Source organism: Pelecanus crispus, chromosome 12, assembly GCF_030463565.1.
Source record: "Pelecanus crispus isolate bPelCri1 chromosome 12, bPelCri1.pri, whole genome shotgun sequence".
NCBI classification, from domain to species: Eukaryota; Metazoa; Chordata; class Aves; order Pelecaniformes; family Pelecanidae; genus Pelecanus; species Pelecanus crispus.
In genome coordinates this window covers 26,570,387-26,597,727 of record NC_134654.1, presented here as the reverse complement: position 1 = coordinate 26,597,727, position 27,341 = coordinate 26,570,387, and the positions used below count along the sequence as shown (strand labels likewise).

Sequence of the window (27,341 nt, the reverse complement as noted above, 5' to 3'; positions counted from 1 at the left end):
AATGTAGCGTTGGTATCTGCAAGCCCTAGGCCAGCTGGTTGTAGGCATTGCTCCCCGGCTGGGTTGTTGCTCCAGCAGCGCTGAGAGCGTTTGCACCGCTGGGACCGGACTCTGACGTCAGGCTGGAGAGGGGCATGGCCATCGGGCTGTGCTACAGCGTTGAACCCTCTCCAGGACTGCAAAGGGACGAAGAGCCCAGACATCTCCGAGCTGGAGGAGGCATATTTCTAATGGAAAACACATTATCAGGTAAGGAGTTTCATATTTCTCTTTTGTTAAGGGAAAAATTATACCTAGGGCGTTTTCATGCAGGGGTTCTGTTTGGTGATTAATTTTTTTTCTTATTATTTTAATACGGTGTTATGCTGAATGCATGAGAGCTGTACTTGCCAGCTCTGTTCTCTGACAAACATTAAGCTTTGCATCAAAATGTTTAAGAGGCAGAGCAAAAATATTCTGCTTTTCTGGATGCACATGGACTTTGATTCTTGCAGCTGATGGACTTTGGGTCTAGGAGAAGAGCCACAGGTTGAGCGCTGGGTGCTCCCAGCTAACGATTCCTCCCTTCACTCCCCCTCCGCCAGCCTTGCCATCGCCAATAGACGCTTCTAAAAATGTGGACCCCCAAATCTCACTTCTCTGTATGAATTAAAGCGTTGAACTCTGATACAAGGCAGGCTTAGAGCTGTTTTTCCTCAAGTTGAGAGTAGGGAAAAAAAACCTGTTTCAAAACCCGTGCGTTAGAGCGGGGTCAGTACAAACCTGTCTCGTGTTTATCAGGAGGTCAAGACAGGGCTGCGCAGGGGCCAGCGCGGTTTTTTGTGTTTGCGATAACTGGCACGCAGGAGGGCATGGAGCGAGCGCGGTCTCCTCTGCACTCCCCACGTGCGGGGATTAATCAGTGGCTCTCGGAAAGCCGGCGGCTCCTCCGGGAAGCACAAGGTGTATCGCACGTTGTGCGCTCTGCAGCCAGCATCGAGAGGTTCCTGCCGATACTCCCGAAGAGCAACTTGCTTTTCAGAGTTAGTCACGATACGCTTTTGTCCTGGTTTCGGCTGGGATGGAGTTAATTTTCTTCCTAGTAGCAGGCACAGTGCTGTGGTTTGGATTTAGGATGAGAAGAACGCTAATAACACGCTGATGGTTTAGTTGTCGCTCAGCACTGCTTATGCCAGGCAAGGACTTTTCAGCTTCCCATGCTCTGCCAGGGGCACAAGAAGCTGGGAGGGGGCACAGCCAGGATGATCCCAACTGCCCCAAGGGCCATTCCATACCATACGGCGTCATGGGCAGTATAGAAACTGGGGGGGTTGGCCGGGGAGCAGCGATCGCTGCTGGGAACTGGCTGGGCATCGGTCGGCGGGTGGTGAGCAATTGCATTGGGCATCACTTGCTTTGGATATTATTATTGTTATTATCATTATTATATTGTTATTATTATCATTACTATTTACTTTATTTCAATGATTAAACTGTTCTTATCTCAGCCCAGGAGTGTTTCAGGCAGCATCATTTGTTTAACTTTCTGGGTTCATGTTTCAGCTTCCAGGGGTACTTGCTTCTTGCTCCAAAGGCAAAAATAAGATTAAAACTGATAGAACATTAGTTGGAATTTTGAAAAAAGTTTTAGATTTGCTCCATCTTTTTTTTTTTTTTTAATGGTTTGTTACGACTGCAGAGATTCAGTGCCGTTTTTACAAGACCATCATGTTTTCCGTGTTATCCAAATACTCCAGCGTGAACCTTTGTTTACTGCCCCAACATCCCGGGCTGGGCTGCTGCTTTCAGTTCACGATGACTGAAATCCAGACCTAGGCAAAAAAAAAATAGCACTTCCTAGAAATCCCTTCCTAATTGCCTTTAACCTTCATTGGAGCCTGCGGTGGGGAAGCACGGGAGAAAGCTCCAGGCAGGGAAAGCAGAGCACCGAGCAGATAAGCCTGGTGCTAACAGTCAGAGGGTAAACGGGGATTCTGGATCCATCGCCCCTGGAGTATGCAAATATTTAATTCTTCCAAAAACAAACAATGAAGGGAACAGAGTAGTAGAACCGTTTATTAACTCCAGCTGCCCAATCCGCAAAATCAGGAAACGATGTCCAAGGGGAAAAGAGCACAATGTATTTGAGGTTGCTTTGATTTTTTGTTTCAGCCTTTTTAAAGGATTAAAATACAAAAACATGTTCTGAGGTTCCCTCCCCTGCTCTCCTTCTGGGAAGGAAGGTCGTGAAACCAGTCACTCTGAAATCGCTCTTGTTCGTGCGCCGGGTATTTGCTGCTTGGCCACGTGATCAAAATTGGAGCTGAAATAAATATAAAACCCCCCCATAAATACTCCCTGCTCAGTATTAAGGAGGCTATAAAGAAGCACAGTGGTGCTTTAATGCTACCCTGCTCTAGCTATACTAGAGTTATAATTCATTATTTTAGCATCGGGGTGAAAACACGACAAATTGGTATCTTACCAGCCTGCACCTATTTTAGGCTACTTCTAGCACCTATCCTCCTCCAGGGTGGCAGCCGCCTTCCCGCTGCCGGTGATGCGGGGAGAAGGCGTGTATGTAATGGGGATGTTTTAGGGTCTGGTTACAATACCTAGAGCAGATGAGCGGTGGTTTGCCAGCAAACTGCATGTCTACGGCGAGACATGAATTCACTGCAGGGAATGCAGGATCTGAGGCTCAGCTGTACGTGCGACGTAAACCAGAGCTACTGCGCTCGGGAGCTGGACTTGGCAATGCTGCTGCAGAGCATGTATGTTTGAAGTGTTTTGAATAGCTGCGTAAAAAAAGAAAATTTCAATTTATACCTTCTTCCCTCTATGTGGCATTTAATCCTCTCGCATCTTTAGTACAGGACAGACTGGCTTTTATGTCGTTAATTTTATGTAGATGAAGAATCAAACTATAGCCAGTTCAGTGCCTCTTTCTGCAAAGCCTCTTTGGGATGAAGAAGGATGAATCCATGCACGTGGAAGAGGCAGCTGAGTCCAACCCAGCCCTCTGTTCTCTTCCGTGATCTTGGACTATTTCCTTCGAACTTCTCCTTGGTTGTCCAAATTGTAAAATGGAGAAAAGCTCTTAACCTTTGGCATGTTACCGGCTTCCTCTGAAACGGCGTTTACCCGAGTAAATAACTCCCAGTGATCTGGGATGATATCTAAATGATAAATGATATTGTTTTCTTTCTCATCCTAGCTGGGAAAATGCAAGGGATATTCAAGAGAGCCTCAAGAGTATTTCAGCAAACCCGTGCTCTCTTATGGAAAAATATTCTTCTGGTGTGGAGGATGAAGACAGAAAGTTTTCAGGCAAGTATTGGTTCTTCCAGAGGGAAGTTAGGATTTCCACTACGAAGTATTTTTGCATTGCATTGTTTTTTTAATAGGTGATATATGAGAAGCCTCAGCTGGTAATGTGGTTCTCTGGAAAATGTCAGCAGTTGCATTTCTTCCGGTCACACTACAGTATCTCAGCATAATAAGGGCTTGTTGCAAAGCTGGTTTGTTGCTTGTGGTTGTTGATCCCATTTCTGCACTGTCCAGAAGAACACAATGTCCAATTCACAATTACTGGTGTAAAATCATCGGCAGACCTTGTTGGCTCTGGTACTAAGAAAATATGTTTTTCACTTGGGACATTCCTCATGTTTTCCAATTATTACACCTGTGACATAGCTCTTCCTCCTTTACAGAAAGAAGGCATTCACAGCCGGAGGTGCTGGACTGTGCAGCCAGATCAGTGCTGGATGAGAAAGGTCCTTGAAGACACTTTCCATACCACCCAACCTCCCAGTCACTGTCCTGCCACTCACCTTCACATTTCCTTCCTTTCACCTAGGAATGGATTACGTCGTTGGTTTTTCTCTTAATAATACAAACATCAACGAATATGATATTCCATCACCCATGGCAAGAAATCCCTTACAACTTCCTCGGACGATTAGATGATCCTGCCTTTAACGCTACGGGAGTCACCCTCGCGTACACACCTGTGACAAACACCACCAGGCGAATAATGAGCAAAGTGGCTTCGGATTCGGCAATGAGGGGTAATGCTGCTCTTAAATCCTTGTAGCTGCAGTGCCTGAACCCACCCCAATACGTGTGGGCACTTTGGTTTTCATTGTGGTGGGGGGAGAAAAGGACTTGGACAACACAAATTTTGAGGATACAAATTGTGGCCAGTGCACATTTTCATGTTGTTGTATGCTTAATCAAAGTTTGAGCTGTCATGGTTTTATTCTTTTTTTTCTTTCTTTCTTTTTTTCTTTTTTTAATGGCAGGTGTAATAATAGAAGAGGTGGAAAACGAGAAAAAACTGGAAAAAAGAGGAACTTTGGAGGAAGATGTTATTGGTGTTGTTTTTAAGGATGACTTCTCCTACCGTCTCAGATTTCAAAGCTACAGTGTGGTATCTCCAAGCGATGCCTTTGAACACATCGGTAACAAAATAAATCAAAGCAGAGAACTTAATTTTACATTAAAAAATGCTTAGATGGATCTCTGTGCTGCCATGCCACTAAGAAGGGGTCAAGGCTGTATATGCTAAATGCTTCAAGAAAGATATTAATTAGAATTTGAAGTTTTGTTCACTCAGAAGGAAACAAATGTCAAGGAAAAAATTTTTAAGAACACATACACATTATCCACAGTCCTTGTTGTCCCTCTCCCTTCTGTCTTACCGTGTGAAATCACACCCTGAAAATGAGCATCGTGTATGCACTAATGTACTTCTAACATATAGTGCATGGACTTATATTTAATATATTAAAACATAAGCCTACACACACATTTCTCCACATACCTTCTTCTTTAAACAAATACACCCCTATTTACTGACTAAAAGTAGTAATCTATCCAAAACAAAAAGTAAGATTATTATCAGACAAAAAATCAACTGAGTTCATCAGTTGATGGGAAAAAAAAAAAAAAAGTATTTTGCTAAGAACTGGTCTTGGAAAATGGAGATGATGGCGAGGCTCTTTATTCTGTCTACACAAGTCAGTAGTTCTTTGCAGTTGTGACCGCAGCTCGTGTGCTCTGGAATTCCCAGAGGTGCTCCTCTCCTGCCCGCGGCATTGGGCACGTTTACGGCTGCTGGACTTTGAGCCTGGGCGCCTGCCAAAACAGGAGAGCTGAGCGTGGCCAGCTCTGCTGCGCTGTGACGACAGGGTTGATGCCACATCAGGTGGCCCATGGATCCAAAGCCACCAACCCCCAATACCACATTAGTCTTGGAGACAAATAGCTGCTCTAGGAAAAAGGCTGACTAAAACTAAATCTTGATTTCCTCTCTTGAGTCAAATACATTTTCAATGTCTCACATGTACATAAGCATACATATACACTTATATATGGAAATATATAGATCAAATTCATTTTTTTTTCTTTCCCACAGATACCTGCTCTGATTTTTCATCAAGTCACTGCAAAGTCCCTTTGTACTGGTATGCAGGTTTCCTATCACTGCAGTCCAGCATTGATGCAGCAGTCATAGAAGTAAGTGTGATCATGATGGAAAATATTTCCTATTCTTTCCGGAGTTATCCATAAACTTAAACAACCAACCAACCAACAAAAAAAAAACCCCAAAAAACCCAGTTCATTTTCTGTGGTCATTAATTTTTTAAATACATAGTGTGATTCAAAAGTTAAAAGAATGATAGATCATTCTCGTGCTTCAAGGCAGCATTAGTGCTTATTGCAAGGCAATATAAAAGGATATTAAATATTGAGGTTATTTGCCACTTATAAATGTAACATTGGTATTGACAAACTAATAATTTTAATGCTTACGGAAACCTGTTTGTCCTGATGTTGTCTGTTTCATTACAGAAAATCAAAGTAATGGCTAATTTCTTTTCTTTAGATGAAAACAAACCATTCTGTCTGGGAAGAGATGAAATCAATTAGCGGCGTTCGTCTGAGATCACCCTTGATCAAACCCGTATATAAACTGGGTTATATTTGGTTCATCATTTACATTATATTGTGCTTCTCCCCATATATGTACTTTTTATCAGTGAAAGTTATGAGAGAGAAAAAGAAGCTCAAGGTATTAATGAAAGCAATGGGTTTGCAAGATATCGCGTTCTGGTAAGTCTCATAGAAATAAACTGTGTAATTACAGAAATTATATTATCGTATGTATATAGGATGTATACTAGCTTGCAGGAAAGATACGGGTCTGGTACCACCGCTCGGCTGAGAAGCAGTAATTCCCCCGACCCCGGCAGCAGTCATCGGCCATTGCCTAACCCTACGGCTGGGCTCTCTGAAGCCAAGTCTGGCATGTTGTTGGCACAAAAGCTTTGCTGCTTTTATCTGTAACGCACCGTTTGCTGGAGGACCTTGGTTTCCAAGCACATTGCTCTGATGCAGGATTTCTTTTGTTGTTTGTTATACTTTGCTCTGCTCTCCTCCCCAAAAAAGGAGAGAGAGCACTCTTCGTGTAGCAGAGATACGTGTTCTTGGTGTTCAAGGTTCTTGGTGTTGAGGTGTTGCTTGCCTCCAGGAAATGGGTGGGTACACACAGAGAACACAAAAGGTGAAGAAGCAACAAATTTTGGAGAAAACTGCAAATGATGAAGCACAGGGGGACACAGGGTCTATCAAAACAGGCTTCCAAGGCCTTCTGAGCATGCGCATTTCATATCGTTAGGAAAAGCGTAAGAACAAGCGTTGCTGGCTGCAGAGCCTGGGCTTAGATGCCCTGTGGCTCTTTGCTGGCCTTGTTGCATCTACAGAGATTTGCGTTGGTGCGAGAGAGAGATATTTGCACCTTTCCAGTCCGGAAACTGTAAATGAAAGTGTATTTGGGAATTAAGAAGTATTTGAATTAAAAAGAGTGTGTCTTGTGCTGGTCAGGTAATGACATGTGCTGTCATGTACAGAGGCAAGACTAACTGTGCCTTCATTTGTAGGTTATCCTGGAGCTTGCTGTACACCGTTTACGTTGCAATAACGTCAAGTCTGCTGACACTGATCACGATTACAGAAGTCATCCACAGTCACAGCTTTTTTGAAATATATTTTTTTTATTTCTTTTATGGCATAGCATCTGTAAGTCTGCTTTTGCGTTCTTAAATGATGCATGATTTTTTCCATTTCCTAGTCAAAACATTTAAAACTCAAAGACTACAGAGTACTCCAGGGCTGGGCGTTATATGAGAAAGTAACAAAAACTTCTCCACTACTGGGATTTATTGTTATAATTTATTATAATATATCACTCCTATTACATTTTGGGAGATTCTGACTTGAAATGAGAGTAAAGAGAGGTGCTAACACCAGCATTAATGGGAAGGCTGATGCTGTGTGCCCCTGGGGCCAGGGATTCCTCCTTGCATCCAGCCTCCTCGGGAGGCCGAGAGGGATCTGATCTGTCTGCCCCTATAGACCTGCCCTAAATATCAGAGTTGTCTGCTAAATGACACAGGCCTTGCAATGTGCTGTGTGCGTCTGTAGGGAACAATTGAAATTCAGTGGGGTCTCTAATGTTGCTTGTTGGATTTTCGTTTTGTTTTTTTTTTCCTTAATCGCCAGCAGAAATGCATCCCGATACTTACTGCTTTTCTCTGCTGCAGATTCACTTCTGTTTTCTGCTCAGCTCATTGTTAAAGCAGCCAAATATTGCCACTTTCGTGGGATTTGTCCTTCACATCGTCTTTGGATTGCTGGGCTTTTTGACATTGTTTGAACAACTACCACTGTCTTTGGAATGGATTTTTAATCTCTTCAGTCCTTTTGCCTTTACAGCCGGCATCTCAAAGGTATGTTCAAAATAAAGCCAGCACATCATAAAAGTTCAGCCCACAGCAAACATGCTGCAGAATTCTGCCAGATAACAGTAGCTGCCATACATAATTTGCATTGCCATGACCCAGTCATGCCCCTCTGCCCTAGATGCTTTGTGAAAAGAAAACTTGACTCCCAAAAGTACTAATTCGTAACAAATATAGTTAGACTCTCAACTGCATCACAAATTTTACCAGCTCTGTACATACAATAAGTTTTGATGTCTGGAGAATTATTGCAGCAGTGGGATGTGGCTGGTGGGTACCAAGATCTACAAGAACCGTGAGGTGTTGAAGAGCTGCCCCAGCAAATACTGTGCGCATCGCTCTTCTGGTATAGTAACTTCTTCTGCGCAATTTTGAATTCAGCTTACTGAGGCACTTCTGAAACTCGTAGTCATAATGAAGTGTTGCCCTGCTTGGAAACGGTGTCAGGATCACAAGTGGGCATGAGTTTCTGGTAAAAATGGTAGTGATGACACAACAGAGGCTTGCATGTAGTATTTCTGGCTAAAGGAAATGTTGCATCTCACCTGTGCTTTTTTTCGCCCTTAGATGGTAAAACTAGAAAAATATGGACCAGCCTTCGCACCGGCATTGTACCCTTTCTTTAACCTACACATCATACTTACCCTTGACAGTGTCTTGTATTTGCTGTTGGCCATCTACTTTGATAAGGTTTTGCCTGGTAAGTAGGAATGTGAGGGAAAGAATACAAATTTCCTTGCGTTTTGCTTCTATAATCCTCTCCCCTCACAGGGGGGAAGGTGCCAAAGAAGGAATGGGATAGAGCTGAGAAAGCTGTCATCTACATGGAGCAACAAAAAAGGTGTCCTGGTAGTGAGCTGGTCAGGTTGTGGAATGGCATCTTAACAGCAACGAGCCATGCCACGTTATGTGAGGGGCAGAAAACTGCATTTGCTGCATTGCTCAGGAAAAAATGGTTGGGAAGAATCCTGTTTTCCCAGGAGCTGGGTGCATGTAGCTACCTCATTGGCCCTGCCTCAAAAGCAGACTCCAAAAAATAACGTTAAATCTTTCAGCGAGGCACTGAGATCCTTTACATCTACTCCTGCAGCCCTAACGACTGGATTTAAAGGATGTTGTAGGACTTGACCTAATTTTCCTATAACGTCTTGGCCAAAGAGGCGGTCAGTGAGGTCTTTGCTGTGATTATTCCCCACCTGCATTTACAGATATGGACGAATGGGTAACTTTGCAGAACTTACCAATCCTTTTACGCTGCTGAAAGGCTGTATTTTGCAGCTGTAGAGGAAGAGGTGGCTGGACACGGCATTTACCAAAGTTAAGCTGACATGTAGCAGTTTTTGGTCGATATTTCACCTTCTTTGTTTCTGAATTAGGCAAGTACGGAGTACCATATCCACCTTTGTTCTTCCTGAAACCGTCGTACTGGTTCAAGCCGAGAAAGGGATATGTGGGGGTGCAAGCTGGCAGTGAGAGCAGCCACGATCCCATCCTCAGCAATAACATCGAGCCGATGCCTCCAGGCTTTGATGGGAAGGAAGCAATCAGGTAAAGACTCTTGTAGGCATGAAAAATGTAACGCTACAGGTTATATTTGACTCTAGAGAGCATAGCTGCGTTGCACTGGTGAATGTTAGACTGAGCCATCTAACATATACAGATAAGGCTAATGGCAAATACATGAAAGGGTTTGCTCAGTGTTTCACTCTGCTCCAGAGCTGGATTTGAACATTTATTGGACGTGGTGCATCTTCTGTGCCGGGGACCGACTTGCTGCCCAGCAATTTCCTCTTTGCAGAGCAGCCGCAGTGAGTCTGTTCCCCTCCACCGTCATCTTTAAGAACACGGCTGCTGGAGTGTGCTGCATAAGATACTGTTCTTTACATCCTTAGAGGGCTAGTTTGGCCCATTGCTGTTGCTGCCCATTGCTTATTACTAGAAAACAAATATCAATCTGCTAAAATAATAGCTAGGTCGTCGGTTTTAATTCTAAAACCACATGTTTTCTCATTCCCTAGGGCCTCCCGCTTCATTCACTAAGTGTTCATTGAGTTTGACTTTGCAACCTTTTAAACATCTTTTAGAAAAGTACGTTAGTTAATTCTGCTTTTAAGTGTACAAGAAATGAATTATATGAAGCAATTCCTTCAGACGGAATTACGCTAACCCCTGATGGTAACAAGCAGGACCAGTTTGAGGAGGAGCTTGAGAAATAGTCTTCCAATGGTTTTTAAAGGTTACTTTGAGGCAGAGGGAACATGCCAAAATTGTGAGATTCGACAGTAATGGCTTGCTTACCTTTTCTTTAGACTAAACAGTATTAAAAAAATATACAAGAAGAAGGACAAGAGAACCGAAGCTTTAAGGGGTAAGAGAGGTTTTGAATTCCTTTAATTTCATTGTTTACTAGATATGAACCCAAACTGTTTTGAAATCTACTGGATGTACTTAATTCTGCCTCCAGCACTGTTCAAATGCATTATGCAATGGTTGTTTCTGCTGGGGTAAATTACTGGCAATTTTCTACCAGGTTGTTATCTTCCTGTTCACTCCAGGAAAATTACTATTTATTTTTTGCAACAGCAGAAGTTGTCTTAAAAGCTGTGGGTTTTGCAGCCATGAACCACTATAAAAATCACCTCTCAAACCTCCCTCTAAAAATGTAAACTCTTCTGAGCAAACAAAACTTTTTTTTTTTTTTGGTTGCTGGCTAGATCCAAGTCTGCTGGCGCTGGCTGACCCATGTTCTCCATGCACTTGCACATCTGCCAGCTGCAGGTATGCAAGTAGTTGGCATAGTCATAGCGTAGTCATGGGGTATTTGTTAAATGCCTTTGTTTAATAAGAAGTCCAAGTGATGGTGAAAATATAAATATGGTCTCAAAGGTTTATACTGAGTAAAAAATCAATCCCAAACAACCCACAAAAATACAAAATAAGTTGGTTGTGTTTTTTTTTTTTTTTTAAGGAAATGAGGTAGCAAAATCTGGCTGCTTTGAAATAACTCTTGAAATCTCATGCGTTGGAAAGGCTATGGGTTCTTCTCTTTCTGTGGACTCTCTCTTGAGCCATGTTAAAACAAAGGTTATGAACATCATGGAACACAGAAGTCAAAATTCTTTAAATATTGAAGTTAATACACTTATTCCCTCAGTTCAATCAAGACATGGCTGCAAGTTCCTTACTGAGTTTAGTCCTAACTTCTGAAGGTGCAACCCATGGTTTTGGATCTGTGTTTTTGCCTCTCAGCTTCAACAGAAAGGTCACTCCTTTGCCATACTTGGCAGCAAGCTACAGGTACAAGTCTATTTCTCACAAACTTCCGTCCTAATGTTATCCTATTTCTATCCTAGGTTTGTCCTTAAATATATATGAAGGCCAGATCACTGCATTACTTGGTCACAGTGGATCTGGAAAAACTGCTCTCTTAAATGTGCTCAGTGGATTTTCCAAGCCTTCAGCAGGTAAGGTGATGGACCTGAATGCTGAAGAGGAGAAGCTGTTTGTTTTTTCAAGTGTAAGGGGATAAAGATGCAAAAAACCAAGTTTTTCCTCAGTTACTCAGTCTGGCTCGTTGTCAATGCAGATTGCTCCTTCAACACGAGCTTCACGGATAATGCATCCTTTGTGGATACGCTCATGTGTGCAAGCGTACGCAGATGGTTATTTCTCCATCTGGATGGCCTGATGTTTTCCATGAGCTGCATACCTATAGAAAATATGTTTTCGTTCTTAAGGGAGAGATTTGGTGCTCTGGAATATTTTTGAATGGTACATGGTTTAGTCTAGTCTACCCTTTAATAGGTTTAGTGGGAACTTGGTAATGTTAGGTTAATGGTTGGACTGGATGATCTTAAAGGTCTTTTCCAACCTAAACGATTCTATGATTCTGTAAAGCTTTGGACCACACAAAGGTATTTTACCTTTTTTTTTAAATACTTGAGAAAACACCCACAATGCTGGAATTAATGTCAAAGATATGAACACACAGCAGTCTGCTTTCCCCTTATAACTGGGAAGTTCTGTACAGTATGAAATTTATTTCATTCATGCCTGTCCGCAGGTTCTGCAATGATATACAACTACAAAGTGTCTGAAGTACAGGATATGGAAGGAATTCAGGCAATGGTTGGGATTTGCCCCCAATTTAATTTGCATTTTGAAACCTTAACGGTGAAGGAAAACCTGAGAACTTTCGCACACATCAAGGGGATTCAGCGGAAGGAAGTAGAGCAAGAGGTTGGTGTGTGCTTATCAGTCACTGTCCTCTGTTTTACAGCATCTTGGCCACTTTGAGTCTTCTTTATAAAAGATTTTCACCAGCATCTTGGTCTGTGGAAATGAGAACAATGCTAATTTAGGGGAGAAGTCTTTTTTCAATTCTTTCTTATCCTCATGTCGTAAGTGTTATAGTTCAGATTTGCAGTACTTGTCTCTAAGCAAAGCCATTTAAAGTAGATAACTTTAAAATCTTGAAGCTAGACTTTCCTGTACTGTGTGTAGCCATGTATGAATTAAAATGCGACCAGTGCTTTGGAAATCTGGCTCTTGTCTTTGTCTATTCCCAAGGTGCAGAAAGTTCTCATGATGTTGGACCTCACTGACCTTCAGGATATCCGCGCTGATACTCTGAGTGGGGGACAAAAAAGAAAATTGTCTCTTGGAATTGCAATTTTAGGGAATCCCCAGGTAGGGACCGGTCATATTTACACACACACGATGCATACTGCTTTAGCGCATAGTTTTGCGTTTTGGTTTGACACGCAGACTTTTCCCCTGGCACTCCAAGCCTGCTGACCTACTAATTCACTTGGCTGCTGGAAGGATCGAGGATTCTAGATCAATGAGAACCATATTTTAAATGAAGAGGGTAATAATATTGTAATAGGAGACAGAGCAATAAAAATGTCTGATATTTGAGGATGCATTTTATTCTTTGAGTGAGATCATCAAAAGCATGAAATTAAATGATGTAAACATGGAAATACCAGCTTGGACACATGGAGATCTGATCTTGTTCACCTTTGCAGGTGTTGCTTTTAGACGAGCCGATGGCTGGGTTGGATCCCTGCTCCAGGCACCACGTGTGGAGCCTTCTGAAGGAACGCCAGGCTGGACGCGTGACACTCTTCACGACCCAGTCCATGGAGGAGGCCGACACTCATGCTGGTGAGCCCAGATTTTCACACTGTGGTTGACTATGGTTTGAAAACGAGGGTTTCCCATTGCAGAGCCCACATATGGGTCCTGCCATGATGCAGTCTGTGCTCGCTGGACCCATTTTTGTCTGACGGTGACCACTCAACCTGGGCTGAGCAAAGGCTACAAGTGGGCTGACATGCCCTTCCAAGACCTTGCTCGTGCTCTGCTTCAGGATGAAGCAACTGCATATTATCTGGATGTACCACTAGCAGCACCCACACAAATTAGTGATATTGTCTGAATTAATATCTTTCCTATTTTCTTATTGCTCCTGGTCTGCATAGGAAGTTTTCCACAAGCCTGTAAGAATACATAATTAAAAGATTAACCTTGGTGCTTAGGAGAAAGGCAGCAGTTCAAAAAGAAAAAAACCTTCAGCACTGGCCTGGTTTTACTCCTCTCAACTTCATTATAAAAATGTCTGTTGAGTTCAGAAGGAGCAGAGTGAGGTCAGTCTACTGCACTGTTGTAAATCCCCCCTAAATCCTTTGTATTCATACCTCCTTAGACCGGAAAGCTTTTCTCTCAAACGGGAGATTACAGTGTGTTGGCTCATCTCTGTACTTGAAGAGAAAATGGGGAATTGGCTATCAATTAAGGTAAAGCTTTTTCTTTTTGGTCATCGCTCTTTTTATGAAAAGCTTCTATTTGATGTGTTTTCTTGTAGAGTCTGTGTCTCTATAGAGTTTCTATACAGAGTAATAGAAATCTTGACAATTCATTTTTAAAAAACTTTTGAGGCTGCCAAAAATATCTTGCTTTGGATAGCAAGCTGCTTTTCTTTGGAACCCAATCCTGAAAGCTCTGAGCGTGTAGCTAACATGACTTTGCAACCTCCTTTGCAGCCAAAAGGGGACCAGAGTAAGATGAATTGCAATTTCCACATACTCTGCAGTGCCAGAGTGACGTACAACGGCTTTAATGCAAAGTTGTTTTTCTTTGGATTTTAATTTCTGTGTTCTTGGTTTAGCAGTATTGGCCAGGACCATTATTCTTAACCTCAACTATTTCTCACATGCATGGCAAAACCAGGGGCACTGCAGACGTCTATAAAAATTCCCACTGAAATGCTGCCCGGTTTTGGAGGTTTCCCTACGGCTTGAAGAACGACCGCTGGCTTTGTATTTTAAATGGATAATGCATGCATTTTTTTTCTTCTTCAATATTACAGCAATTGCTTTTTAATACAAACAGGATGCGCATAAATGACCTGTGTGACCCTGAGCTTACATCATCCCTGGTCAGACAGTACATCCCCAATGCCATGCTCAAAGGACAGAAGCAGGGAGAGCTGTGCTATATGCTACCTCTGGAAAACACTGACAGCTTCCCAGGTAAGGAAAGCCTGTCGTTGCATCAGGGTTGTAAAGGGGAACCAAGCGGTAGGAAAAGCAGAAAGCAAAGTTGCTGTGAAGGGAATAACTATATTCCCTTGTCCATATTGCATGGGATTAGGAAGCCCAGAGCTTCATAAACATCAGCCTTAAAGAAAGCCTCTAATGGACATGCTAATATCAATACTGCAGAAGAACAAAAGGAAATCCACCGACTAATCTACAAGCGAAAATCCACTGAGTCTCATCTGGTTTCAGGATGAGATTTCTCCCACCAGGAAGACCCATGGTAATCAAGAAATCTGAATTTTCTGCTTACCACTAAAGAGCACAATAATTGTGCCAGGGCTTTTAAGTTACGGAAATGAATGATGTGCACTCTAGAAAGTACAACGTTAATCATGCCAGTCTGAGTTTCTGCTCAACACTAGCCTTGGTTGCTGGGCTGAGTCTGGTTGTTTCTGTCATGCAGATCTGTTCAGCCATCTCGAGAGCAGTTTGTTGCAGGGGGTTGTTAATTATGAGGTTAGCAGGACAACCCTGGAAGATGTTTTCCTGAAGCTGGAGGGTGAGGAAGCCATTGGTCAAGAAGGTAAAAATATTGGCTCCCATTCGCAAGTGTGGCACAATTAAGGTCCCATATAGATGTACATATGTTTTAATTGAATATCTAATGAGTTTCTGTTAAATGTGAATTTTGGTAGGTTTTGGTAGGTCAAGAGTTGCAGTTGTATTAAGCTTTCCTTCAGTGAAAGATAATCTTTTTGAGGAAGTCTAGATGATTCAGTCTCGGCTTCCCACAGGCTTTTAAGCACATGAATTAAGCACATGATGTTGGAAAGGTATTTGCTTTTGAAGGGTATACTGCCCAGACCAGGAGGTGGGAACAAATATAATAGCCAGAAGGCATTTCACAAGGCCAGTGAAGTTGTTGGATATGTTGCCATACGAGTCGAGGTTCAGCTAGTCTGAATTCACCGATGTAAATTATGTTCTGGGTAAATTATGGCCCCTTTTCTCTGCCCTTCTTTCTTTTCTGGCTAAAAATGAAAGCATTCCTCTATTCAGAGCAGAAGATCCTTGTTGATTGTTTGTGATTAAAATGTGTCCTTTGAACGTTCTTCGTGGATAATGGTATTTCTTGTGGTGAACACGCAGAAGATGGAGACCTTGAGGAGAGGGACCAAAGCCTCCTGGTGTCTTCCGAACAAGGGAGTGCGGCAGTGAGCGGGATGGCGCTCTGGAGGCAGCAAGTGTGTGCCGTGATGAGAGTTCGCTTCTTAAAACTAAAGCACGAAGGAAAGCTTCTCAGGTCCATGTAAGTACGGGGGCTCTCGCCTGCTCTGCAAACCTTGTGCTGGCTTGGTGCTTTCCAAAAGATTTGATTGCTCCCTTGAGTGACTGAGGGAAGGCTTAAATACTGGTGGAGACTTTTGGAAGCTAAGAATTAGGTGGGAAATGCTTAAAAGGTGCAGTAATAAGGACAGTTAGAATTTACCGGTAGAGCTCTGAATTGCTTAAGTTTTAAATTTTTCCTTGCCTTTCTCAACTTAAATCACACAATCAGTTAAAGGTGGAGTTCCCCTGGACTCACTTATGGTCTGTTTTTCCATCTAGATTGCTGTTCTTTGGAATATTTATCCTTCAGATGCTTATGATTCTCATTCTATTTCAACTGTGGGACAGCTCCAGCAACTGGGAAATCACAGCTAGCTCGTATTTTCTTCCCACTGAAGAGAAAATTCGAAATAAGTCGACAAATCTTCTCATCTTCAATGATACAGGTGAAGAAGAACATGTGATGTTGATTCGCTTTCTGCACCACTCTGAGTCCTCTTAGAGTTGATAGACCAACCTTGCCTTACTCTTTCTGTACGTTCCTTTATATATTTGTGGCTTTGGGAAGTGTTTTCTTTTGAGCAAAAGCAAATCCAGTTTTAGGGGTGATAGTGGAGTAGCTGGTATTTAAGAGAATACTGAACCAGGAAAATTAAAAAAAAAAAAAAGCAATAAACTAACATGGATACATTCATTGTGTTTAACCAGTTTTAACTAAAACAGGAAAAAAACAGAGGAAAATATAAGTTTGTTTAGGTTCTGAATGATTTTTTTTTTTTAACATACCTCTGCTTTGCAGATGGGAACTTGTCTGTAAGAAACTGTTTCTATTTAAAGAAACAAGATATAATTATTCTAATTCTGTTCTTGACTTGATTTCAGGATCAGAAATTGGAGATTTCGTTTCTGCTTTGAAGACTCAAAACATAATCCCAGAAATAAGTCTTGAGAAAAACATCACAAGCCTTCCACTACATAATGGAGCTATAAAAATATCCCTGGAAGGCAAGGTGAGTGGTATTTTTTTTTTGTCTTTCATCCTATACGTCAACAGGATTTTCTGAAATGTGCTTATATGAGGCACAGCAAAATACACACACCAGCAAAAGGGAGAATATTTGTTTGACATATTAAATAATATCGGTAGTCCTGGTTGTGGGAAGCCAGGATTATATTTTGGTTCTTTCCAGTGTATGCTTCTTTACAGTGATCTTCAGAGAAAAGCACTAACGCAAGTCTTTTGTGCTTTTCTCCAGAAATTGTTGTCTTTATCGATCATTGTGCTCATGGTACCTGTTAGCACACTTCCAGGTCTCCGCGGTCCCACCAAAACTGTCTGCTTGCCTTTGTCATTGCTTTTCTTTAAACTCCTCGTTGCAGTCAGCTCCTCCTCACACCTCTCACGGGCATAAAGGTAATGTCTTTTGCTCTTACGTCTTCAGAGCTACCGATTCACCGTCATGTGCAGTGCAGAACCCGTCAACTGTTACCCCACGCTTGTGAATATCCTCAGCAACACTTTCCTAAGGCTCTTCAATTCCACTGCGCGCATCCGCGTTTGGAGTAATCCCTTTTACAGTGTGAGTGTCCTGCCTTTCTTGGTGAAAATTAATTGAAATAGCCATCCTGAAGTGATAAAGACTGGATGGGTTGGAAACCTGGTTGGAAGAGCAGCCTCCAAGGGTTCCTGGGGGACATTGCTCAGCAGTCAATACTGGGGCTATTTAATGAGAATTTCTTCTGCAGTGTTTAAGAGCTCTATAGGGTTTCAGTGCCATAAGACATTTAAGCTTGTGCTATGTGGCAATATGGCAGGAATACAACAGTAATACTTGCAAACTCCGCTTTTCTTCAGCGTCCGTTTGGCAAGAATCAGCATCAAAAAGTTGGTCTCTGTCCTCCACAATTTACAGTAATTCCAATACTTTTTGCAGATTTTAAGATGCTAAATGCTTTTTTTAATTGCCTTGTTTTGTGTCCTTAAACAGAAATGACTTACCATTAGTGTTATTGCTCACTTGCTTGTTTAACCATCCTATGAGCATCAAGCTAGCCAGATTTTCCCTGGGCAGCTGTTGATTATTGATGACTTCCAAATTTCTTTTCCGCAGGTACAAAACCCAGAAGTAAAGAGTGACATTTTTTTCACGTGTCTCGGCTACATGCTGATTTTGGCTGCTGGTTTGCCACCTCACTTTGCAGTAAGCAGCATGGAGGATTACAAGGTAAAAAGCATGCACTGAAAGTGGTCTTAGACAAGAATTGAATGCAAATGCAATGTCTCTGGAGAGCAGTTTGCGTGCCGCTTGGCTGGCAGGCATTTCTAGGTAGGATGCTAGAAGAAATAGAGTCACAGGAGTACAACGTTGTACCAAAGCGTGTTACCCTGCATCTCAGGGAATCAGCTTGGGCTCAGAACAATTTGGGTATTAATAAAGATTTTCATGTCAGAAGGATTTTTTTTTTTTCTTTTTAAGAATGATGTGTTTTTAAAGAACAGTAAAACTAAGAAAGAATTGAAAGTGCTTGGAAGGGAGAGGGAGACTCAGCCAGGGAAGGGAGAAGCAAGGGTAATGGAGAAGGAAGAGGAGCAGGAATGACGTTTTGGGCTCTGCTGAATCACGTCCCATTCCCTATTTGCTTTTGCAGCTCCAGGCTCGTGCCCAGCTGCGGCTCGCAGGGCTCTACCCCTCAGCATACTGGTGCGGGCAGGCGCTGGTGGACGTCCCGCTTTTCTGGACCCTGGTGTGCCTCATGTTTGGGGTCTTGCTGCTCTTCAACCGCATCTGCCCCTTGCAGGCCAGCACCATGCTGCCCCTGGTGAGCTCTTTGCGTGCGGGAAAATGGGCAGACACAACCCCCCCTCCCTCATTTCACAGTGAGTTTTGGCATTAAGTATTTTAATCGAAAGGGGCTGCTCTAGGCAGGTTTCCAAATACCCCCATCCATCTCCTAGTCACTGACATCACTCTGTCTCTCTAGATCATTTGCCTCATTGGTTATGGAGTATCTCTTGTCCTCCTCGTCTATTTAATTGCCTTTAAATTTCGCATGGGACGAAGCAATCGTTACATTTGGTCTTTCATCTTCATTCTGGTAAGTGAAGTGAATCTTCACTCTGAAGTGTTTGATTTACACATCTTGCCACTTGAGGTTTCACTTCAAATATACTGATATTCAGCAGAAAAACCAAAATCAGTGACAAATAGCCTATTTTTTAGCAACAACACATTAATACTGGAAATACTTTTTCTGCTTCATTCCAGGTGAATTTCACTCTCTATATGCTCAGTGAGCTACACGATGCACTTTACTTCACCTTCTCTGCTTTGATTCCTGTGTATCCACTGCTGGGCTGGTTGATCTTCTCTTCACCAGTAAGTAAACATGTCCTACTAAATTCAATAATGATCCTAATGGTGCAAACTGGAAAAGCAAGAGGCACTTTCCAAATTCTCTGTCTCAAAGTGCCAACTGTCAGAAAGACAAAGACTAAGAAAGGACAACAGGAGAAGAAAAGGTCCAGACTGGGGAGTGAGAGAAGGGACCAAGATGCTGGAACATGTCCAAAGAAGAGCAGAAAAGCTGGGGAAGGGTCTGGAGCACAAGTCTTGTGAGGAGCAGCTGAGGGAACTGGGGTTGTTTAGCCTGGAGGAAAGGAAGCTGAGGGGGAGACCTTATCGATCTCTGCAGCTGCCTCAAAGGAGGGTGCAGTGAGGTGGGTGTTGGCCTCTTCTCCCAAGTAACAAGCGATGGGACGAGAGGAAATGGGCTCAAGTTGCACCAAGGGGAGGTTTAGATTGGATATTATGAAAAATTTCTTCACCAAAAGGGTGGTCAAGCATTGGAACAGGCTGCGCAGGGAAGTAGTTGAGTCCCCATCCCTGGAGGTATTTAAAAGATGTGTTAGATGTGGTGCTTAGGGACATGGTTTAGTGGTGGACTTGGCAGTGTGAGGTTAATGGTTGGACTCAATCATCTTAAAGGTCTTTTCCAACGTAAATGATTCTATGATTCTAAGATTTGACTTGTTCACCCTTTGTTTGATGGGGATATTTTTGGGTTTTTTAGTCACAAAAAGCTGTTAAAATGACTGTATTTTGGCAGCCAGTGTAGCATGGGAGGGGAAGGTGGTGGAGTGGGAAGAGCTGGAGGGATGCAGTGAGCTCACAGAAGGTGGTGAAAGGACTGGGAAGAGAGAGGCAATGATGGAAAAAGTCAATCTAACCTGGCTGATTTGAGGCACCTCTGAATTAGCTGTAGCCAAGGAAGCTGCAGCTCTTTGAGGCAGTATGAAACCAAAAAATAAGTACAGATGAAAGCTCCTTAATCCCATCCTGCAGAAAAGCTCAGCATCCCTACATCCCACACTTGCTCTGATTCGGCGTTGAGGCATTCCATGATAAGGAATTTTTCTAATTGACTGATATTTTTTTCTTGTAGCGTTTCTCATTGTTTTACAGTACCGATCTTCTTGAGTCATGGAATTACATCTTCGTAGCTGTCTTTGCAGTAAGGAGCAATTTGATGACGGTTGTTTTGGAAAGAATGACTGTTCTAATGTGATGGACTTGCACTGGGCTTGTATAACTCTTCCCATAAATAAAGCATGGGTTATGTGGCCAAAGTTTCACACTAAATGTCGGCAGGGGAGATACATCCAAGAAATCACAGGCTTGTGTCTCATGTGACCCCTGGATGCTGTACCGTATGTGGGAAAATGGTGGGGGGATTAAATGAAGCTCACATATAGGGCAGAGATATTATTAATCAACTAATCAGTCTAATGCTGCTTCTACAAAAGAAAGATGTGATCTCTGATCCTGTAGGATGTCTGTTGGGGTGAAGGTTATCTGAGCTAAAACTGCAGTATGAAGTCAAGGCTTTTGCAAATGATCTCCATATGAGATGGAGATGTATGCAAAGCATCAGTTTAACTTCTTCCCCTTTTGGACCTTTTCAATAGCTGAAGTAAATGAGATATGTACCTGCATGCCCTTATCATTAAAATTAATTGAGTGTGTTGTTACCTTGTCTCCATACAAACCTAATTCCTTATTGCTTTTTAGCCTTACATCCATTGTGCGATTTTTGCTTTTCTCCTGCGCTGTTTGGAGATGAGATATGGAGAAGCAGTTACGAGACTTGATCCTATCTTCAGGTGTGTCCCGGGCAGCGGGGTGCCAGGGTGCCTTGCAAGGCACGGTTATCCCGGTCTGCAGGGTGGGCTTGGTGTTGCACAGCCAGGCAAGACCCTCCTGGCTCACCCCTGACAGCAGGAATGAACTTTAAAACATTTTGCAAAGTCTGGATAATGCTCACATTTTTAGTTTCAACCAGTTTATCTGGAAGGGGAGGAACCTGACAGTGAAGGGAGGGATTTTTTTATTCCTTTGGGTCATTACAGTTTCCGACTTTATTGGAGTTTCCCTGAATATGTCTGGAGGCAATTTCCCACCCAGTGTGTTGCAATAGAAGGTCAGTTGAACTTGTCCTAGACAGAATAAAAAAAAATGTGATTTAAGCTTTTTTTTTTATTAAGCTTCTTAGCTGAGGTTTCAGGACATTTCACTACCACCTGGCTAAATTAATAGTTACAAATTTAAATCCAACATTTCAGCTCCTTTTCAAATGTGTCAGTATTGCTTTCTGCAGGATGGAGACTTACCCTAAAGCTTCATCAGGATGGGGTCGTCCGCTACCTGCTCTCTGCTTATCTGTCGCCAGCAGCATGCGACTGACTACCTAAGTCACGTGGGAGAAGATCTGTAAAAAACATTAAATTGTCAAACATTAACAAATGTGACTGAGCTAGGAGTTAGCTGCCCAAATAGCTTTGAAAACCTGCCCCATGTATTTTAATTCTCCTTGAACAGATCATTGGTGCGTGTTGAGCAGAGGACCAGTCAGTATTTCGTGATGAAAGAAAAGCTAAAGCTGCCCTTTATTTTCTCATGCATGCCAGTGGGATTTTTTTTTTTCCCCCCCCCGTGAATAAATATTTGAGCAAACACTGTCTGTGGAACAGCTCCCTGAATTCCAATAAATTTTGCAGGGCGCTGCATTGGCGCTGCCCTGGGAACAAACTTGTAAAACCAAGCCTTTTTGGAAGTGATTCCCGGTGACACCATCTCTCCTCCTCCGCTCGTAGGATCCAGCAGAGGAGAGCAGTCGCCCGCCAGAACAGAGATCACCCTGGGGAAGAGTGCCCAGAAGTCCAGGCGGAGAGGGAGAGGGTGAGGAGTGCGATGGCCTCCCTGCAGCAGGAGGAGGTGAAACCAGCCTTCCGGCTTGTTTTCTTTTCCATTCTCCATCTTCGGGTCTGTCTCTGCTTTCTCAGCTCATGCACTTACTATTTACCGGTCTCCCGATGTCCAAGTGCACATCCCACCATCCAGCCCACGGTCCCCCTGGCAGCAGAGGGAGTTTAGCTGGCACTCAATTTTTATTACAATTCTTGGTTTTTTTCCTTTTCTTTTCCTGTTGCTCTCTTTCCTGGATTTTTAATTTAGAAATTTTCTCTGTAAAGAGTCATACTTAATGGTAAGAACAGATGAATTGTCTCATGGGACAAGAGGAGAGTTTTTATTTCCCACGTCATCTCTTCACAGGAGTCGGTTATCGTTGTCAACAGTTTGCGCAAGGAATATGAAGACAAGAAAGCCTGTTCCATCTTTAAGAAAAAGAAGAAAGTTGCTGTCAAAAACCTCTCTTTTAGTGTTAAAAAAGGTTCAAGTATTTTGCTGCACCCCCTATAAATGATGAAAATCTAATGTGAACGTGACATTTGGAGACCGTATTTTTGTTAGAAATTTCTTGTGTGTAACCAGACCCAATGCACCTGCAGTCCTGCGTTCATGGTTTTCATTTATTGGGATAAGTTCATGAACAATCCTTTCTCCTACTGTACTTTTAGAGATTGCCTAGCACACAGGGAAGAAGGTCTTATTAACAATAATTATTGTTAACAGTTCTTGCATATTTGTTCCAGGAGAAGTATTAGGTCTGTTAGGACCCAATGGAGCTGGAAAAAGCACAACTATAAACATGATTTCTGGAGACATAATGGTGACTGCCGGGGAGGTAGGCGATTCCTTTGGAACTTTTGGGGGTTGATCTTAATGCCTTTATAAATGAAGGATGTGATAAGGCAAGCTGGCAACACAGCCCTTAAGTCAGGGAATTTATGTACATGCAACCCTGGGTATTTAGAGAAGTAAGAAGAAAGTGTGGCTTTACTCAAAGCACATTCTAGTTTTCATCAAAATCAATGTTACGGATTACAGGGTTTGAGCTGCACAAAATCTTCGGTGCACATTTGAAACCCATCATGAAATTTCACAAGTTTTGTAAGAAATGTTGACATCTTAAAAGAAAAAAAAAACCCAAAAATAACATGCTTCATAAACATGCTTCATAAACAGCCTTGCAAAACCAGGAAATTGAAAACGAATGTGAACAGGGTTGGGTTAGTAACAATCCATCACTTAATTATGTGCAGGATGATTAATGACATGTGCTGGGGGAGGGGAAATACCATTGCTGTTGCAGATTTGGGACTGAATGTTTGAAATAGAAAAGTTTTACTAGGAAAAGATAGTCTCATGCTGGTACTATTACCCGAAGTTTTATGGTAGTAAACACTGTTTGGTTTTGTGAAAACGCTGTCCTGGATTCAGGTGAGGAGAAGGCATGGTAGATGGAGAGGATCGCTCCAGTGATGCTGGACTTCCTTTCCCATGTGCTAATGAGGTTCCTCACAACACAGGAGAAAACATTACCGCGTTTCCAAGAGGTTGGTTGATTCACCCCAGAATCACACCCTACACCTAGGGCGGCCTCTGTCTTTGTGCAGGTGCTGCTCAAGGGCCGCGATGCAGCTGCCTCCTCGCCGGGGCAGGGCAGCCCGGGGCGCCTGGGCTGCTGCCCGCAGCAGGACCCGCTCTGGCCAGACCTCACGGTGCACCAGCATCTGGAGGTGTACGCTGCCGTGAGGGGGATGAGGAAAGAAGATGCGGCTGTTATCATCAGCCGGTACGAAGCCAAATGATTTTTGCTTTCGGTTCTTCCCTCTCTCCAGAGGTAGAGGACAGGGAAAGGTTTCTCTGCTAACAAACCTGGCTAGCGCAAATAAGAGACAGCACCTTCAGTGCATCTTTACCTTGGAGAAACAGGGCCTCCTTCTGAGATCTGCTTCAGTAGATCCGCTACTTTATATTCTTCTTGAGCCCTTGTCTATGAAGATTTTCACCCTAATTTATCTAGAAAACTTCAGAAAACATTTAAATGTGCTCCAGTTCGTGGCCAGTTACGTTAGTAACTCGCTTCTCTCATTAGCTGCACTTACTGTCCTGAGTTTCTGCAAAAATTCCTTAATTCACCATCTGAGTTAGGAATAAAATCACCAAGTAACCCAAGGTGATGCATATCAGCCAAAAAAATTATGTCAGTCTCTAGTTCCTCAGTACCCCTGACCACGGTGTTAGCAGACAGGGATGGTCATTTCAGTATTTTTCCTTTCCATTCCCCACAGCACAACAAAGGCCTTGGATCTCCAGAAGCATTTAAAAACCCCAGCTGGGAGGTTGTCTGCTGGAGAAGCCAGAAAGGTATGTGTTAGATTTGTGTTTGCTACTTGAGCAAATCCTTCTCTTTCTTCCTTGAACTTGGTGCACAGGAAACCTTCCTTCAAGCTCAACGATGCCTTGGGTTCCTTGTCCTGGTGTCAGTGAGAGCAGAATATAGTCCTTGATGTTGTAAAAGTTTTCTTTTTTTGTTTCACAAAGTAGAAATTTTCTTCTTGGAGTGAAGCCTAAAATTTTAGTTGAATAAAAATTTCTGGAAATTCAGTGTGCTCATGAAAGACCATTATGGTTTCAAACACAGAAGCACATACAGCAGAGTGGGATCCTGGCATGATTTGTTTTCATCAATAGCTTTTGAATTCAGCCTGGCAGGATTCCCCCTCTCCTCTTTCCCCACTCTCCCACATTGTCTGTTTAATAAATGCTAACTACAAATTGGATTTACAAGGTAATCACCTCTTTATGCCCCATCGTGTGCATCTGCCAGTAAATGGGATGGAAAACCACTTTCAGATCTTTGGCAGGCTTGGGAGTTTTGGGGAAAGCTGATTTTCGGAGGTTAAAATGTTAACTAAGAACACCTGAGGTGGGCTTTTTTGTTGGTTCTTTTTTTTTTTAATCCTTGTTCCTCCTGCTTTTTTGGAATCAAGAGCTTCAGCTTCTAAAAGACTCACAGGGATTAAGATGCAGCAGGACAACTTGCCAGTTTTGCAGGTAAAGGAAAAGCAGACCTGACCTGACCTCGGTGTCTTTCCCATTTCAGCTGTGTTTTGCACTGAGCATCCTGGGAGATCCGACGGTAATGCTTTGGGATGAGCCGTCAGTGGGCATGGACCTGAAAGGGCAGCACCGCATGTGGTGAGCAGCCCCGTTTTAGCAGAACTGAGAAGTGTATAGCAGATTTAACAGGGTGGGTCTTACCCTCACAATTCACTCTCTACAACTACCTCAAAGGAGGGTGCAGTGAGGGGGGTGTTGGGCTCTTCTCCCAAGTAACAAGCGATAGGACAAGAGGAAATGGGCTCAAGCTGCGCCAGGGGAGGGAGGTTTAGATTGGATATTAGGAAAAATTTCTTCACGGAAAAGGTGGTCAAGCATTGGAACAGGCTGGCCAGAGAGGTGGTGGAGTCCCCATCCCTGGAAGTGTTCAAAAAACGGGTAGACGTGGCACTTTGGGACATGGTTTAGTGGGCATGGTGGTGTTGGGTTGATGGTTGGACTGATGATCTTAGAGGTCCTTTCCAACCTTAATGATTCCTAGTTTTTACTTTCATTAAAAATAATCCAGCCACCAAGCCAGGAAACATGAAATTGCTACTCTCCCCTTAACTGGTTTAGTGGTGGACTTGGTAGTGTTGGGTTAATGGTTGGACTGGATGATCTTAAACAGCTTTTCCAACCTAAACGATTTAATTGTAGTAACCATTGGGCAAGCAAAGAGGTTCTGCCTTGGTGGCAGAGTGCACCTGTATTTTCCCTTTTTCCTAATGCACAGGAGATTGGGTGCCACTCGCTAAAATCCTTACTGAGCAGGCAGTAAGTCCTTGCTAACCATCACATTTAATCTTAAGGGTAATGCACCTCAAAATATCTGAGCAGACTCCAGCTGAATCCATGCATTTGGTACAAAAGACAAAAATTCCTCAGAGCATGAGAAAAAAGTATAGGTAGTCCTTCCTTTTCATCACTCAGCCCTAGTGCTTGCTCTGGCTTTTCATCAACAGTTTACATTGAAAGTGTAAAATTTGGAGGGATGCTGACGTGACAAATTGCAACATAGCATTGGCATCCATGTCATCTTTGAGCAAGATAACTGAAGTCTTTTAAATAGTCATCCACTTTCTTATAATTTTATCATTTCGGTTGCTTTTTGGGAGGGAGGCATAAACCAGGAGATTTTCTTTGGCTATTCCAGGGAAGTAACTGCCATCCCTCTGTTCCAGGAAAGTGATTCAGACCGCCATGAAAGGCAAGGAGCGGGCAGCCATCCTCAGCACGCAGTACCTGGAGGAGGCAGAGGCCATGTGCGACCGGGTGGCCATCCTGGTGTCGGGGCAGCTACGGTGGGCACCAGGGTCACTTCGCTCACCGGGATGCCACCTGGTTTTTAGTCTGGGAGGTTTTTTTGAATATGTTTGTTTGTTCTTTCCTCTTAATCTAGTAGAAAATGTTGGTTATGGTTTGTCCCAAGTGTGTAACAAGCATAGTTCTGTGAGGGGGAAGGTTGTTTCAGCAGCACAGTATAAACAGATGATGAATAAGAGGACGTACACTTCCTGCTCATATCCAATGATTGCTTTATTTGCTGCTTATGATGATTTGAGCAGTTTTCCCTCCTCTGCAGGTACATCGGTTCCCTTCAGGATCTGAAAAGTAAGTTTGGCACAAGTTACCACCTAGAAGTCAAAATGACGGACACGGGGCAAAATGATGCTCTCCACGCCGAAATTCTGCGCCTCTTCCCGCACGCGGCTCGGCAAGAAAGGTCACTACCCCGTGGGCTGCACACCCAGCCTGGACTTGTGCTGGGATGCTCTGTTGCTCCTACTGACCTTGGTCAATAATTTATCTAGGAGTACAGTAGCCCTACAAGCACCCCTAAGCCTTGGTGCTCGGTCACAAAATTATGAATTCGTTTTTTAATTACTTTTTCAGGACTTCTTCCTTGCTCTTCTACAAGATGCCAATGGAAGATGCACTACCTCTGTCCCAGTCTTTCTCCAAGCTAGAAGCAGGTAAAAGGAAACAATCAATTAAGTATGAAGATCGCTTTCAAATTGCTCATATGCATTTGATTTTTAAGGATGCCTTTTCCATCCCTCCGCAGCTAAACAGAATTTCAGGCTTGAGGAGTACAGCTTGTCATTGCACACTTTGCAACAGGTATGTTGATGTAGGAGTTACAGGTTAGAAACTGCCTGTATAAACGGAAGAAATAGCCTGTGACCAGCATAAATACTGTCACTCCTTGGCAATAACGGGGTCGTTTCTGCTGCGGCGCGTTGCAGGTGTTTATAGACCTCACCCAGGACCTGGAGGAGCATGACCTGGATGCGGTGTCTGACAGGGCTGTGGAGCAGAGACCGCTTCACCCCTGA

General features: G+C 43.0%; 1 protein-coding gene across 1 annotated transcript; it reads left to right on the top strand.

Moving 5' to 3' along the window:
- The first annotated feature begins 134 nt into the window (after positions 1–134).
- Positions 135–27,341, top strand: LOC104032202 (ATP-binding cassette sub-family A member 9). The gene is made up of 39 exons (XM_009484462.2): positions 135–249; positions 3,197–3,309; positions 3,839–4,049; positions 4,284–4,442; positions 5,399–5,499; positions 5,870–6,096; positions 6,924–7,062; positions 7,587–7,772; positions 8,352–8,484; positions 9,161–9,332; positions 10,094–10,152; positions 11,138–11,248; positions 11,848–12,023; positions 12,354–12,473; positions 12,815–12,953; positions 13,495–13,585; positions 14,181–14,320; positions 14,793–14,912; positions 15,479–15,638; positions 15,938–16,104; positions 16,541–16,668; positions 17,101–17,238; positions 17,770–17,883; positions 18,308–18,478; positions 18,641–18,754; positions 18,925–19,035; positions 20,102–20,170; positions 20,728–20,819; positions 21,810–21,930; positions 22,273–22,387; positions 22,650–22,741; positions 23,514–23,692; positions 24,192–24,267; positions 25,007–25,101; positions 26,187–26,306; positions 26,588–26,728; positions 26,899–26,978; positions 27,071–27,126; positions 27,252–27,341. Exons 1-39 carry the CDS (start codon positions 135–137, stop codon positions 27,339–27,341), a joined length of 4,941 nt encoding a protein of 1,646 aa, XP_009482737.2.

Bases quoted from the DNA above. Each gene is read 5' to 3' on its own strand.
- LOC104032202 (XM_009484462.2), top strand. From the start codon at position 135: ATGGCCATCGGGCTGTGCTACAGCGTTGAACCCTCTCCAGGACTGCAA. The intron at 13,586-14,180 runs GTAAAGCTTTTT...TAATACAAACAG, and splicing joins GGAATTGGCTATCAATTAAG to GATGCGCATAAATGACCTGT. The intron at 16,105-16,540 runs GTGAAGAAGAAC...ACTTGATTTCAG, and splicing joins TCTCATCTTCAATGATACAG to GATCAGAAATTGGAGATTTC.